Source organism: Acomys russatus, chromosome 5 (genome assembly GCF_903995435.1).
Source record: "Acomys russatus chromosome 5, mAcoRus1.1, whole genome shotgun sequence".
NCBI lineage: Eukaryota > Metazoa > Chordata > Mammalia > Rodentia > Muridae > Acomys > Acomys russatus.
The window spans coordinates 50,521,634-50,535,839 of NC_067141.1; the positions used below are offsets into that span (position 1 = coordinate 50,521,634).

General features: G+C 40.0%; 1 protein-coding gene across 1 annotated transcript in view; it reads right to left on the reverse strand.

Annotated features, from left to right (window-relative positions):
* Prkg1 (protein kinase cGMP-dependent 1) overlaps positions 1-14,206 on the reverse strand; it is a 403,711-nt gene that overhangs the window by 130,034 nt on the left and 259,471 nt on the right. Inside the window, exon 5 of the mRNA XM_051146331.1 lies at positions 8,530-8,595. Within this exon, the coding sequence (XP_051002288.1) occupies positions 8,530-8,595 (66 nt within the window). The remainder of the gene's footprint in view (positions 1-8,529; positions 8,596-14,206) is intronic.

Consider the following 14,206-nt stretch of genomic DNA (forward strand, 5'->3'; position numbering starts at 1 on the left):
AAATCATGATTTGCCTTTGATAGTCTGGTATCTATTCAAAATTAATTCCATTACATAGCTGTAGAAGGGCTTGTAGATAAGGTGACCATTGTATTGCATCCACTGATAAGTTCTGAATGGACTCCCATTGTAACACTTGGTCAGGGATGAGGCATCCCTAATACTGTGGCTGATGCTAATTTGATTCATGTTCTTACACCATGCACTTCAGATGCGTACCAACTGTGAAACATATTGAAAAGAAAAGGAAAGCCTTAGATCTTTTATGACCCAGCTGGGCCTATAATGACTGTCTCACCAGGGAAGTGTGCCTACTAAAATAAGCAAAGCTACTTAACTCTACCAAAAATGTGCAGTGAGTATCTGGAGCAGATCTTAACTTTGATGATTTTGCCATTGTTTCTAGACTTCTTGTTAGACTTCCACCTGAGCATGCTGCAGCCCCTGCCTCACCACACCCAGCACCCTAAGAAGCATTAGACTGGCTTCCCCAAATGAACAGCTAGAGCCACTGTTCAGACTGGTAAATGTGGAATTTTTAAATGTTACTTTACTTTAGAATTACTGTTTAATGCTTACATTTTAGAAAATAAAACATATTGTTTTGGCTTATTTAATCGACCTTCCATGTAAGTAGCCACGAGTCTCAAAGCAAATGTACAAACATTGGATAAAATGCAAGCCTCATAAATACAGTAAACTTTCAAGTATTTTACTAGTATAGAACAAAACAATGACCTAAGAAACCAAGGCCTCTTAAATTTCAAGGGATTTACTATGAACACTTGTCTTCTGACCATCAGGGGAAAACAATGCACTTCTAACTGGTAGTGATCATCTTATTCTGAGCGCCTGAGTGGACCTAAACTTAGCATCTGCACAGCTGAAGTAATCATTGTCTCCATTGCAACTGGCTCTCTCTCTCACTTCAGTGACCGCCTACAGACATCCAGAGACCCTCAACAAGAAACATTTTCCTCACCTGCAACATTTAACAATCACCCAAGTCTGCTTTAGACTCATTTCAACTTGAATCTAAAATTCAACCTTAGAAGACATCCTTGGGGCGGTTGTAATTTTAATAGTCTCTCTGAGCCAGTTCTTCTTTGTGTTGTAACCAATCTTGCTTTGCTCCTTTCCTTCAAAGACAAACACATGAAACCAGAACAACAGCTGTCCACTAGTCCTTAAGTTTTCAAAGGAGAAGATCGGCTTCTTTAGTTTAAGATAGGAGATCACTTTTTAAAACATGGATTTATTGTTTTCCTGTGATGTGTGTATGACAGCTTTGTCTGTGTGTATGCACTTGAGTGAATGTGTATGTACTTATGGACATATGTATGCATTGAGTGACTGGTGCTGGCAGAGACAAGAAAAGGGTATCAATCCCTTGGAATTGGAGTTACGGACAGTTGTGAGCCACCATGCGGGTGCTAGGAATAGAACCTTGGTCCTTACCAGAAGCAGCAAGTGCTCTTAGCTGTTGAACACTCTCTCTAGCTTCTGTTAGGAGAGTTCTTACGCTCAGCTCTCAGCCTCTATGTGATTCCCCCACTTTCTTCTCTAAGTCCTGTGTTCTTACCTTGTTCCACTCAGTACCAAAGGCAAGCCATTGACACTGTGTCTGCGCATGACCTCGTCAGTCCCTGCCTTCACTCTTCCTCCCTTTATTTCTAAAGTTCCTACCCAGACCTGAACGAACCTAGTTCATGTGTAACTTTGTCCTAGAAGTTTCCTGTGATGCATCAGGCAAAATACCTCCTTCTGCCTTCAGTTCTTACCACGTGTCAGTTTGTACTTGAGTGGTTACAACCACAAGTTAGTTTTAGAAAGGAGATGCTGTGGTTGCTCATCCTCATCTCCCTGGGTGGCAGAATAGGGTTTGGTGTGGGATGTGTCCTGGTTCTTGATTTTTGCTTTGCTCTCTCCCATCATTTATTTTTGTCTGCATTGCTATGGTAAGTCACACTGGCTTTGGACTCCTCATATCGGTTCTCCAGTATGAGGTACACATCCCCACACTCGGGTTTTCTTTTGTCAGCCTTTTCTTGGCCTTTTGAAAATGTGGCTTACATTTTACATAGCAGTGACATGCAGTTGGCACTGCAATAGCAGAGGGAAGCATTTGCTTCCTTATCCTGGTGTGTGCGTGTGATTCCTCCAGCACGTGCTTTATGGTACCCAGTGGCCAGTAGATTTTTTTTCCTGGCATACCTTCTCATTTGTCTGTGACTAGCTTTTCCAGGAACACTTTAGTGAGATTTCCAGTCTAATTTCTACTGGCATGACATCACCACCACTTCACAGCCGTCACTTATTGGCTGTACTCTTCCTAGCAGGGGTGGATTTTGTTGGCCAATGGATTATTAGACACTGCTCGGACACTTAGTTCATCACTTTGGGGAATAAGTAATATTAAGTAGGTAACACTGGTCAGAATGTTGTTAAACAGTATACAGTGCAGAAGACGTGCCCCCACTCGCCACCCCAAATCCCAAACACCAACCCCCCCAACGTAACAAGTTTCTGTTCCTCAAATGTCAACAGCAGTGAGTTTTAAACACTTTACTACTGTTATTTTATGTGTTTGGGCATTTTGCTTGCATGTATGTGTGTTCCCCATGTGCACATGTGCAGTGCCCACAGAGGCCAGTAGGGGGTGTTGGGTGCCCTGGAAGCAGTGCTGCAGACCTTGTGAGATCCGTCTGGGTGTTGAGAAGTGAACCTGGGCTCTTTGAAAGAGCATCCAGTAGTGCTCTTTCCCACTGAACATCTCTCCAACCCTTAACAGCAGTGTGTTTCAGGAGCCGTACTCAACAATAAGGTCTAAATCTTAGTCTCAACTGGGCCCAGCGAAGAGAGGTGAGGATAGAAAAGAGGGCAGATAAAAGCCTGTGGGAAAATTTCTTTAGGACTGAGATTTAGTGACTAGTCCTTACTGTTGCTGTTTCCATATGCTTTAGGCTTTTCAGTAAACACACCTTATTACTCTAGTTGTCTCCTACAGTTTCTAATTGTTTACTGTTTGCCATCTATGTTCAAATTATTATATGCTGTCTCCATGCTGAATAGACCAAGACTAATACAGGGCCAATTAAGTCCTGTCAAAATTTTCAAACAATGATTTGTAAATAAGAGTATATTAAGTCTTGTCTTTTTTCCATCAAGATATTAATGATGTTGGATTCTTTACAGAGTTCGGGGGATTCCTAAGAGACACTCTGCCCTTTGTGTAACAGAATAGGGCTAGAAACCATTCATATACTTGCTCTTAAATCTCCTAAATGGCAAGTGTATGGCTAGAGATGGGTAATGCATGAAAGGTTAGCATGGAGCTTTGGTTCAGTAACTGAACTGAGTCTGGGTTGCCTCAAATACACATCCTAGCCAGAGGTGCTGTTGGTTACTGATGGAAAGACCATTATTAGTGGAAGGCCTGTGAGCACTTTAATGCACTTGGACAAGCAAGCATCATGAAGAGCTGTTGCTCCATCTTTTTTCCATGACTTTGAGCCATGCTGGCTATTCCTGGAATAGTCTTTTTTTTTAATAGAAATGTGCTTGTTTTGTAGTTAGGTCACACTTGCTAAGGACAGGCTATAGTTCAGCTCACATCATTAAACTAAGCCAATACAGTGTCTTTCTTCTACATTTCTGGGTTTTATCGTTCCTACTTAGTGTCTTTGAAAAGCAAACTAGTCAGTAACAGCTCCATTAAAAAAAAAAAAAAACAAAGGCTGTGTTAAATGATTGCAACAGACAGCATTCTAACAAGGCACATTTGTTTTCATGTAATCACCCTGCCAATACCCCAACTTTCTTTCTGGAAAAATGAACCAAAATAAAATTCACTTAGGTTGTAGGAAAGGCTAAGACTGTGACATATTTTAAATTTGTCACCCTCTCAGTTAAGTAGTGTGGCCACAGACAACATGGCATATGGAGTCCCAGCAGTCCTATCATGTGGACAGAAGAGGACACAGGTGACCTGGGTGGACAAATTACCACTGGTACATAATCTATCATGAAACCAACGTGAAAGGACTGCAGTATCTAAATCTTTCCTCTAGCACCTCTTTTTCCTGTCCTTTTCCTGACAGTGCCTGAACACCTAAAACAGTCTTCTGGATTTCCACTCCTTTATAGACTTCAGGAAGACAGCATCAAGAATCAGATAACTCTTGCCCAGAAATATCTTAATCCTGAATTAGCCATTGCCAAAATTAATGCAAAGACTAAAGTGAAAGCCTGAGGGAAGAAAGAATGGAATTAAGACCAGACAGATTTTAGAAAACAGATGTGTATGTGGTGAGAATAGCAAAGAGATTTGATGCCTTCAGAGCCAAGGGAAGAGAATGGGGGAACATCAGATATGATGTCAAAGCTGGAAAGACAGCCATTCAGATGGCATTAGGGGGACCGTCACTGAGGCACTAAGATAACAAGTAGATATAAGGGGGGAAATCATCAGGCAATGCTGTTAGAGGACACAGGTAGCTTCCTTATTATTATTTTCTGATTTGACAATGAGCATTTTTTGAAAACAGAAATCTGACATTCATCGTTGGTTATAATAGTGTTGTTTCCCCCTAGGAAAGCATAAATGCTGGCTTATATAACATGGTACCTAGCATGTAAATTAGTGATGGGCACTCCTTTTGCTGACAGTTGTAATGTTTGCCATCTGTTTGCACAGGATGAACACCTCTAATTGGACATAAATTAGGTACTGACAGCAGTTTTGACAGAATCCCTCCATTGCAGTTCTCTCTCTCTCTCCCCACCCCCCCTCTCTCTCACACACACACATAGACTCATACATATTTTTTTCTTTCTGTCTTTCAAGCTATGGATTCAGTGTTTTCTTAGAGACTCAACATCTCCCCTAAAGGTTTTGGGTTCAAATACTCAACTTGTCCTTTTTGTGTTTATGTTTAAAACTGCGCTCTCTCTCTCTCTCTCTCTCTCTCTCTCTCTCTCTCTCTCTCTCTCTCTCTCTCTCTCTCTCTCTCTCTCTGAGATAACCTATGTAGCCCAGGCAGGCCAAGAGTTCACAATCGCCCTTCTGCTCCACCCTCTTGAGTGGTATTATAGGGAACGGTCACCACTCCAGGTTCTACCTGCTTTTTAAATACTAGTTTATCAATAACTGTTAATACCATATATTTACTGTGTACAAGGAGATGTTTTGAAATATGTGTACAATTCACTAAGACTAAATCAAACAGTAAGTGTAAACACCCTCTCACCTCCCATTTTTTAATAATACACTTGAAGCTTATTTTTATTGTTTGTTTATCTGGGGGGGGGGGTATAGGTTCTGTATATTTAACCCAAGTTTGTTTTGAACCCACTCTGTAGCATGCTGGACTCAAACTCAGAATTTGTCTGCCTCAGCCTTTTGTCTCATTGATATTTAAATACACAGAACATCAGCTGGCCTTGGTGGTGCATGCCTTTATTCCAAGAATTCAGGAGGCAGAGGCAAGCAGATCGCCATGAGTTTGAGGCCTGCCTGGTCTATACAGTTGGTTCTAGGCCAGACAGAACTTCACAGGGCGACATGTCTCAAAAACAAAACAAAACAATAGCAACAACAGACTGTCATTATTTCTAATAGTCACTCCACAGTGCAGCTGATCCTAAGGCCCATTCCTCCTATGTGAACCTTATATTCTTTCATCTACAACTCCCTAGTCTCCTCTCCGTGTCATCCAGCTTCTGACAGCCATCAGTTTATGCTTTCCATCCAGTCCTATAATTGAGCCCAGGTGCTGTTCATCTTTCATTGCATGGCTACTTTCCTTAGCAGTCTTCTAGACTCTCCCATGTGGTTACAAATGGCGGTTCTTCACCCTTGAGCGGTAATATTTACTGGGCGTGCTTACTATGTATTCCTCACTTATTCACCCACTTATCAGCACTTGGGTTGTTTCCATGCCTCGGCTTACTATAAATAATGCTGCAATGACCACAAAGCGTTCATAGCCCTTTGATATACTGCTTTTCAGTCCCTCTAGAAAAGTATCCAGAAGCAGGGTTAGTGCATCAAATGGTAGCTTATCACGGTTACGCTAATCTGCATTCCTATCAACACAATAAGAGTTCGTTTATTTGTATTCTAAGACTTTACCATTATTCATACTTTTCTTAAATTTGCGTTCACTTAAACTTACACACACAAAACATAAAAATTGTGTGTGTGTGTGTGTGCAGGCATGCATTTGTGTGACTTAGTAGGATAACATGATGTTTTAATTCTTGCATAAATTGTGTAATACTTAAATCAGTTAAGCATAGCCATCTCCTCAAATATTTCTCTCATTTGTCTACATGGAGAGTCTGGAAAATCCTTTCTTCTAGCTTTTCAAGATGTATGCAATTGTTTGCAACTACCATGCAGAGGGATAATTCTCAAACCTCTTGCCATGTTTAGCGGTAATTTAGTGTCCTGGACGCTGAGCAGCTAGCCTGTCCTCTCCATGTGACACAAACCTTGTCCTATCCCAGCTTTCCCAGAGAACTTTTGGTTGTGACTTGGTGTTTCACTAACTGTCTATTTCTTTAACTTAGAATTTAATTTCTCTCTTCTCTTAAGATGCTTTCTTTCTATACTGCCTGTCTCCTGTGGTCTTGTCTGCTCTTTCAGCTGCTTTTCTTTCCTTGTCAGAACTTAACTGAGTTTCACCAAATTCTGATCTTTTTGTCATTATCTTTGTTCTTTCATGGAATTCTACCCCACCTGCTCTACGTAGGCAATGTTAACGTTAATTTTATGGTAGTGGTCGCAGATGCTCCTGCCCATGTTGATGACTTCCTGCAGAGCATCTGTCTTAAGCATTCTAGATTGCATGCCAATGACTTTTAATTCTCAAGGGAATATCACTGTGCCTCCCAAACTGATCCCTCATATACATCTCTTTTTTTTCTGTCCTAACGTTATCCTTAATTTATTTCTTGGCCTTTAACTTAGCTATACGATTTTACATTTTTTTGTGTTTTTGGGTTTTTTTGTTTTTGTTTTTTCTTTTTATTAATTTAGATTTTACATTTTTAAACCTATTCATTACTACACATTCCTCCTTTAAGTGGCCCCAGGATCACAAGCCGGAATTTGACTACCAATTCCATATTCCGTCTTCAACCCCTCCCTCCCTAATTCATTTTTCACAGTACTAAAAGTCTACCACTTGGTATGACTTGTTACAGGGTCACTATTTGGCACTCAGTGTTGCTAGAATTGTTGTTATAGAAATATTTACCATTTACAGCAACACAGCCTCATTCTACCTGCACACTTGGGTCTTATAAATTGTCTTCTAACAAGCCTTTGGCCCTTGTCAGTTGAAACTGGCTCAGTTTCCCTATGACTGGCTCGGCTTCTTTATGAACTGCTCACTCTGATGACCCTTTATGGCGCCTTCCCTACACTTTCAGATACTTTCCCACACTTGCTTCTTCACCTAGTAACATGCCTTGTATATGGCAGAACTGCAGTAGACGGAAGCTCAGTAAAAGCAATGAGAGCAGAGCATTGTTAATTCTGGGACGTCGAACATTTCAGAGCTATCTGTGAATGCGCCTGTGCCATGGCTTAGCTTCTAGTGCTCTAGCATGAAGGGACCTGAAAAGTAGGTGTTATGGACCAAATCGGGACCCTTGCATGCACCCAGAGTCCAATGGGCTTGTCCAGCGCTATCTTCCTAACCTTGCCCTCTACTCTCCTCAGCATTAGCTTCCAGCAGCACAGTGTTTTACACAGCTTTGAGGAGCCCACTAGCGTGATTTCTGATCAGGACTCTCTGGGTCAGGCCCTCGGCCTTTCTGATAAACTTACCCACACACACTACACTGAGGAAATATCTGCTCTTTGCCTTCCAAGTGGTTTGTATATGTCTGAACGATATTCTTCTAGTGGCAACAACCTGTTATTTACATTGACCTACAGTACAAACTGTAAAGCATAAGGAACAGAAGGCACGGGACACTGACAGACGTCAGGAAATAGCCTTTCTTTCCTCTAAGTAGGCACTTGTCTGCATCTAAAGCTGATTTTTTAAGTAAGCGTATCTTCCCCAAGGTGCTGCTGTAGGTGTCTCAGGATAGAGAAACAGAAAGAAAACCTAAAACATACCGAGAGCAACACTGATGGTGATTCTAACTAAGATGCCAAATGGCCAGCCCTGCATAAGCCCTTCCTAAGTAAAAGACACTTTACAAATGCTTTAATTACATGTTCTTATTAATCCTCCAAATATCCTTATGATACTGCCTTATCTTCACTTTTCAAGTGAGACCATGGAGCATTAGTTCATAGTGGATAGATAAATGTCTTATTAAAGATGACAAAACTAGATTGGCAGAGCTAGCCGCTTCTGAGAATAACACGAGGATAAAATATAGTACTCATCTCCAAAGGAAAAGATTTTAAATAAGTATTAATAGCTCTTCGAAATGATGTCTAATTTCAGAAACACATATAGTGCTGATATAAGTGTGCATTATGCATTGACAAAGCAATGTACTTACTCTCTGTCAATCACGAGGCAGGTGACGGCCTCTGCGGCAATTACGTTTGCTGTTCGCACATCCTCCCTGCATAAGAAATAGAGACGTTAGAATAGAGCAAAGGCAAGTGGTTATGGTGACTTTGATTCAGGAGCCAGGGCACATAGACTGTTTTTGATCTATGCACTCCCAGGTTTAGGCTTCATGTGAGGAGCCATTTTACACTTTTAATCACACATTCCCCACAGTTAAAACTCAGCTGTTACAATTATCAAATGTAAAGCTCCACTTGCACAAGTGGAAGAAAATTTTATAAGATCATTTCCTTTGCTCTTTAGGGAAATTTCGTAATTACATGATGATAAAGAGGGACAGGAATAGGTTACAGCTTTTAAAGACTCCAAAGTCATGGTGGCGCACGCCTTTAATCCCAGCACTCGGGAGGCAGAGGCAGGTGGATCACTGTGAGGTTGAGGCCAGCCTGGTCTACAAAGTGAGTCCAGGACAGCCAAGGCTACATAGAGAAACCCTGTCTTGAAAAACCAAGAAAAAAAAAAAAGACTTCAAAGTCATACCCCTAGAAATTGAATATCTAATTCATCTATTATGAGTTTGACATCATATCTTTGAGAGCAAAGAACCAGTTTTAAGTGTTTTCTTAATATAGTGACGCTGCTTTTATGCAGCTAAGGTTTGGAGACTTTATGGTACATAGTTAGTTGTTCATCGGTCTCAGAGGTCATGGTTCTTCAAGTATTTGAAAAATATTACTCAGACCTAACTATATAAAGAGTATCTCTTGAAAAAACACTTAATTTGTAACTATAGCAGGTGACGTCACTCTCTGAGACCTCTGAAATCTTTCCTGGTACATCTCCAGGAAAGAAAGATGGATTTGGTAAATTAACTTCATAAGTCATTTTCAGCAACCATACACTTAATGTTATAATTGTCACAACATTAAATTACATCTGACAGTGTACTCTCTTTTCTCCTGATAACATTTCTAAACCAATATAATTGGTGGCAAATATGCTGGAAACATATCACAAAAATAATTGCATGGAAAATATTGTGTTGACATGTTTTTGAGCCACAGAACACAATGTTCCCACCCCAACCAGGGATCTGAAGTATTGAAAATAAAGATGTTCGTAATGTATCTCTTGCATTCTGACAAATATTCTAAATTCTGTATCTATTCCTGCTGACCTGTCTTTCATTATGTTTTTCATTGTCACATCATCTTGTTTGGTTTACAGCTGCTTAACACAAACAGTGTTTGGTGTTTGGTAAATCAGAACCAAATATTCTTTCTTACTAATATTACTTTTCCAGAAATTCCCTTGTGATATTCTTCAGCATCCATTATTTGATAATGACCTTAAAAAAATATTTTTTCTTCTTTTAAATAAACCCACATTAAAGTGGGACCATACTGACCCAGGGTTACGGATGTAAGGGCGAGGAAACGTCAAGCCTGGATACCTCCAAACCTGAGGGTGGCAGGGAAAGGCTACTTCCCTGCTACCAACCTGGCACCACTGCTGCCCCACCATTGCCCTAGGAAGAATCTGTTACTCTGAGAGTTATCAGGCTTCCCTCCTTGTTTGACCTTATAAGGCTGCCCCTCTCCCCACCCTATAGGCCCTGAGTACGCAGATGAAGCATCTTCCAACATCCCTGCCCCAGAGACCCTGGCCGCCTCCCCAGGGCCGTAAACACTCTCCCTCCCCACAATAAACCTAAGCCATTCTCAGAAGCTGTTCCCTGGCGTGTTCTCTGCACTCACTTCCAGCTGAGACCCTGCCCTGCATTCACCCAGGCAGGCTAAGCTGCCCTCTCTGGCCCGTTAGGATTCTTGTAAAAAATGTATCATATTAATATACTGATGCCAGAAGCAATGGTTTCTGATATTAATTTTTCCACATAAGACGATGACATGCCTTCCCATTACTGGAATCTGCTTTTATGAATTTGAATGAGGTTCTAGGGGTTTCTTCACCCAGTACCTGGCCTTTCATGGAACGATTCTTCAGGTGTTCTACTTTAGGTTTCTCTTACATGCCTTTCCCATTTACGTGTTACTGGTTGCACTTCAAAGAAGAAAGCTCTTCTTTGTTGTATATATTTTTTATTATTTATTTGTTTGTTTTTTAATTTATTTTTTCTACTTTCATACAATACGTTCTAACCACAGCTTCTCCCTTCTCCACTCTTCCCAGTCAGTGCCCCCAGGAAAAAAATTTAAATCCATTCCCAATGGAAAGCTTGCCCCTCTGACGGTAAACGTGTCGTGTTAGTCTCAGGAGCTGTTAGTCTGAGCCTGTCATGCTGGCTTCACGTTCTCTGCCTTCCAGAGAACATGGCGTCCTTTCAAAATCGACAAACATACCTTCCTCCTCTTGCCCAGACCGCTTCATAACATGCTGTCCTTAGGCCTAAGCAGCTTCACTCCTCCCAGGCTTGCCCTTTGGATGCCACGCCCAGTGCCCTTTCCTAAGGTATGCTGTCCTGAGTGAGCTTGTGGGCTTCCTCATGCATCGCTCCGCAGTACCTTGCCTGTCTCTATGTGGAAGTGGTTATCACGACTTAAAACCCACATGTTTATTATGTGGCCACTCAGTTAGGGACTCAATCGCTCTCCTGCTAAGCCATAGAAAAGCAGGGACCAGAAAATTGGCTCCCTATTTATTTCTTAATGTCCAATATATAGGAGGTGCTTAGTATGTGTGTGTTACAAGACAGCCACAGGTATCGCATTCCTCAACTTGAGGGTAGTAGAGATTAGATTTATGTATTAATTTATTATTATTATTATTGTCTATGCATATTAATGCAGTGTCCTTAGAAGCCAGAGGTATTTGGTCTTCCTGGAACTGAAGTTTCAGGCAGTTTTGAGCCACCAGTGGGTGTTAGGAATGGAACTGGGGTCTTTAGCAAGAACAATATGTGGTCTTGATTGATGATCCATTTACCCAGCCCTAAGTTCAGACTTCAGAGTCACAGGAACTTGCTGTTAGACTAAGAGGTACCAATCACACGCCATGTTAACGTCTCTATATGAACACGAGAATGAAAAGATATTCAGTGTCACACTTACACAGTAACAAAGTGAGAACCGCACACGATGTATTTTCAACTCCATTACCATTTTCTAAAGAAGGTGATTTTTGTGTGTGAACTAAACACAGCAGGCAGAAGTACATCATTCCCACAGGGTGTTCATAAGTTGTGAATAACATTTCTTGCCATGTGTTTATGGCATCATAAAGTACTACAAATAGTTTCTAGCCTTAAAACAATAACACTACCATGGTTTTATGAAAACATCATTTAAAATTTACTCTTCCATATCTGTGTTCATCCCTGCCATTTATAACGTTGCCTATGTAGACTGTCTGTACTGGTGCACTCCTGTAACTACAGTACCCAAGCATTTGGAGGAAGATCCTAAGGTCAAGGCCATTCTGGGCCATACTACACATGAGATCCTGTTGTCTCTGCTACTTGCTGCCAAATAGAAAAAAAAAAAACATGGAAATTGTCTATCGAGAAACATTTTCATCTTGACTATTAAGAAACTTAAAAATAATACATATGTAAAACAACATTCAACTCTGAATATGTTTTGTGCATATAAATTGTAATTCATTATTCACAAATAGCCAATATTTTAATATTTTATTATATTATCTGTTCATAATTAGATAGACTTTTTAAACATCAAATACAATATTTTCTTTGTAGCAGAAGCATTAAATATTTTATGTAGATGGGGAAATTATCACGGCTATTAGAAAAGTCAATAAAATATTTTATATTTTAGTTTATTAAATATAAAAATATATAACAACCTATATAAAAAGAGTTCATACTAATATATATATATACATACATACATCAAGAAGCAGTTATTTTATCTCAGATTTATACATGAGAACACAAGCTACATAATACATCAACAATCAGACCCAGCTCCTGAATAACAATCATGTTATTTAAACAGACTGCCTATTCTCTAAATCAAATTCTTTCTCTAAAACTGCACCACTCATACACTTTTTCAGAGTTAAATTTGATAATAATTATACATGTATTAAAATGCCGAATAACTTTTGAGCAATGGTCATTATGTCTATCATAAAATTCCATCTGTTAATAAAGCCAGCACCAATAGATTTTGGTGTCCAGGCACAAAATAAATCCAAATGACATTTAACTCTTAAATTATTAGAATTGCCATCCATGGGTATGTCCTAACTTGCTATGCAGCTATAGAATGATGCCATGTAAAACTAGGCAGTTATTTAATGTCAAGTCCATTTTATCCCACATCATGCTGCCATCACCACAGGGCCATTGTTCCTACTGTTCCGGTGCTTAATGCCCCTCTATGCCAATGTCCAGACATGCTCTGGGATGTCCCTCCTTCTTTGAGGGACAAAACTCTGCTTGATTTGCCTTTGACACATGTTAATCTTCCACTCTGGCAGACAAGCTTCCAATGAAAGAGTACTGTCAGGGAAAGCTGACAATACTGTGATTACTATGTACATTTGTATCTATTGTGGGTCCAAGGACCATGCTAAAAATAAATATCATCTGGATATGTGTATTAGTCTTGTATGTGCATATAATAAAGGGGGATCCCAATGACTCTATGTTGTCCTGAAGCATTTTAGGCATCCACAGTTATACTTTCAGAAAGAATATTGACCCAGCTAGTAAGGTTGCATATACTACTGGCTTAGACATGGAAGGGAAAAAACATAGAGGTAGACAACATTTTTTCCTTTCTTTCTTTCATTTTTTTGAGAAAACGTTTCTTGTGTAACCTTGACTATCATGGACTCGCTTTGTAGACCATGTTAGCCTCAAACTCACCAAGATCTGCCTGCCTCTGCCGCCCCAGGTGCTGAGATTACAGGTATGTGCAGTTGCACCCAGTGAGACAGCATTTAATTACATTGATTTTTTTCATACTTATTTGTTGGCATGTATCTAGTAGTTTCTAACTTTTTTGAGTTATACATGAGAATATTATACATCTAGAATTATAAGGCAATGCCCATACTAAGTACACACTCACCTGAGAGCTCAGCAAATGAATTTTGCTACTTTGTATTACATAAAACTAGTTGTATCATAACAGTCCAGACATAACATGCACAAGTGTCTTTAAAAATAAGTTCACACATCAGTACAGTCTTGTGCCTGCACATTAGTTGATTTCAGCATTACTACTACTAATTGTGATAAAAATGAACCATTACAAAACTAGCTTTTGCATGGCAAATCACCAAGTATTTTCACAAGCACATTATGAATTTAAAAATTAGAGCAAAGCCTCATGGTTTAGTTGTGGTTACTTAAAACAATTTTTTTTTTTTTTTTTGTGAGGAGTTAGAAACTCTTCCAGTGAAATTACAGAGCCTGGAAAAAACACCAACTATATACAAAATACAGTTCTATATGCACTGACTCTGATATTCTTTGAACTTCATCACTGGAATCTTCATCATCGCTGTATCCCAAAGTAGAGTCACTATCAGTGTCTGAATAATCCATAGCAAGGCTTTACAGGAACCCCTCTTCTTAGGGAGCAATTCTGCCGTGTCTCGTGGTGCGTAGAAGTCTCCAGGGAACAAGCTTAGAGGTAGGAAGCCAATGCAGAGCAGAGTTCACGCAGGGCGGC